Source organism: Priapulus caudatus, unplaced genomic scaffold, assembly GCF_000485595.1.
Source record: "Priapulus caudatus unplaced genomic scaffold, Priapulus_caudatus-5.0.1 Scaffold4197, whole genome shotgun sequence".
Lineage (NCBI taxonomy): Eukaryota > Metazoa > Priapulida > Priapulimorpha > Priapulimorphida > Priapulidae > Priapulus > Priapulus caudatus.
Window position 1 is genome coordinate 4459 of NW_014581258.1, and position 2308 is coordinate 6766.

General features: G+C 57.7%; 1 protein-coding gene across 1 annotated transcript; it reads left to right on the forward strand.

The window, feature by feature from the left end:
* Positions 1-609: 609 nt before the first annotated feature.
* LOC106819723 (probable G-protein coupled receptor B0563.6) lies at positions 610-1917 on the forward strand. The gene has a single exon (XM_014824319.1). The coding sequence runs from the start codon at positions 610-612 to the stop codon at positions 1915-1917; it is 1308 nt and encodes a 435-aa protein (XP_014679805.1).
* The last annotated feature ends 391 nt before the right edge of the window (positions 1918-2308 follow it).

Genomic DNA, 2308 nt, shown 5'->3' on the forward strand with positions numbered 1-2308 from the left:
CCTTCATGGATACGCTCATGGTACGTCTTTACTGTAATAAAATGTCATATGTAAACCATCCTTTCAGAATATCTCACCGATATTAAACCAGAGATTGCATCCATCTTTGAATCATGTGCATTTCTCACCGTCTCTCACACACATGCAGGTAGTCACCTCCTTCCGTCTCCTAGAGCTGCTTCCGGCTGCGACGACCGTCGGCGCAACAACACATCCGCTACGACTGAGCAACGGCGCAACAGCGCATCCGCTAGGACTCGCCGTGGTCGCTATGGCAACGGCGCGGGCGGATTCGCTTTGGCTTCATGTGAATTAGAAGCTTTGCCCCGGATTCCAGCATCGTATCGAACCTCATTGATCAGCTATCGATCTATCGATTGGACGTACGCTCACAATTACTCCTAACCTACCCACCCATACCTACCAAGAGCCACCCACACCATCCGTGACACCTTGACCTGACCCAACCCATCCCCCAACATCTACCTACAGTCCCCCTAAACCACAGCACCAAGCCCTAAAACCCAACTCCTACCACCTCCACCCACAGCCACCCACCCCTCCCTCACGACCCCGACGCGACCCCCAGCCACCCCCACCACCGCAACAATGGACTCGACCGAATTCGTCAGCATCCTCGCCAACTTCTGCACGTCGACGCCAGATGTCGCTGCGGACGGCGGCGACGTCGCCGACTGCGCGGCGCGTCGCTCGGTGACGTACACGAACGCTGTCGGCTACGTGTACCGCAACTTCTTTCCCATCATCATCGCCGTCGGCACGGTCGGCAACGCTCTCAACCTCGTCGTTCTCTGGAGCGGTCGCCAGCGGGAGCTGAAGGCGGTCTCGTACGTCTACCTGCGCGCCCTGGCGGTCGTCGATTTCTCGGTGATCGTCGTGCTCGGTGTCTACAACGCTGTGGTCTACAGTAAGACTAGCCTGCTGCAGTGGTCGTTAGCCGATGCCATATACATTGGCCACGTTGCCTTACCGCTCGCAAACTCGCTGATATGCGCAAGCAATCTCATCGTGCTCGCTGCGACGTTTGATAGATACGTCTCTATTTGTCATCCGCTCCGCGCGAGGGCGCTGCGAGAGCGCTCGACGGCGCGCGTTGTCGTCATCGTCGCCGTCGTCGTCGCCGCGGCGGTTCACGTACCGGAAGCGTTCCAGCAGTACGCCGTTTCCGGCGTCAGCCGGAATTCGACGTTCTTCTTCTATCAGCCCTGCGCGCGCATCGTTCACCATGCAGCGTACAAGCACGCGTGGCTGTGGACTCAGACGCTCCTAAGTAAGATCCTGCCCATAGCGGGAGTCGTCGGTCTAAACCCGGCCATCGTCGTCGCCTACCGTCGCAGCATCGTAGCGCGGCAGTCGCTCACGCAAGGTCACGCGAAATCCGACGATGGAGGGCGCGCCGATCGCCAGCTGACGGCGCTGATGGTCGCCATGTCGTCGGTTTTCGTCGCGGCGACGTTACCAGCGATGATCGTCCGTCTGATAGACCTGCTCGCAGCGCCGTGGAGCGGCCGATACTGTCTCTCCTATCGGTTGTTTCGCCTGGCGGCTAACGCACTCGAGGCGGTCAACTACGCTGCTAACTTTTACCTGTACAGTCTTGCCAACGCCGCCTTCCGGCGATGCCTGCTAAGAGTGGTCGGCTGCGTGGCTTGTCGGCCGACGGTGGCGCGTCGAGCGGCGGGGAGCGGAGGTGGCACCAGCGCGCGGTCGGCGTCGACAATGAATACCGTTGTCGTCTGCGGCGGCGGAAGTCCGTGTCCCGTGATCATGCGACGGCCGGCAGGCGGCACCACTGCTGCTGCTACTGCTGCGGGCGCCGGAAGTGTGCGAAACGCGCCGACTACGGTGACGACGCGGCTGCCGCGGCGTGACGTCATCGACACGACGGCGCTGTGATCGCGCATGCGCGTGCGTGCATCTGGGAGAAATGTAGTTTGGAATTCGTCTGGTTTTAATGGTTTTCGGGTTTGTTTTTTTATTTGTTTGTATAATCAATGAATTACGGCATCTAGTGATTTTAAAGGTGAAATGTTTCGGCGAATTTTTTGCTGGTTATGTTTTATGACGGTGAAACATAATCGCGTGTATAAATAGAGTTAGATGATTAGACTGACTCTTAGTCCCTGGCTGCCGCCGGGCTAGTTAATTCCCAACGACTTGCGGTGCCAGTCTCGGTGTTGATGATATCTTGAGTTGTGACATTGGCAAAGTGTATCCACGTGTGTGTGCGTGAGCGTGCGTGTATACGCGTGTATGCGCGTGTGAACGCGTGTATACGCGCATGTAC

What these genes read in the sequence shown, in the direction of transcription:
- LOC106819723 (XM_014824319.1), top strand. Translation starts at nt 610, where the DNA reads ATGGACTCGACCGAATTCGTCAGCATCCTCGCCAACTTCTGCACGTCG.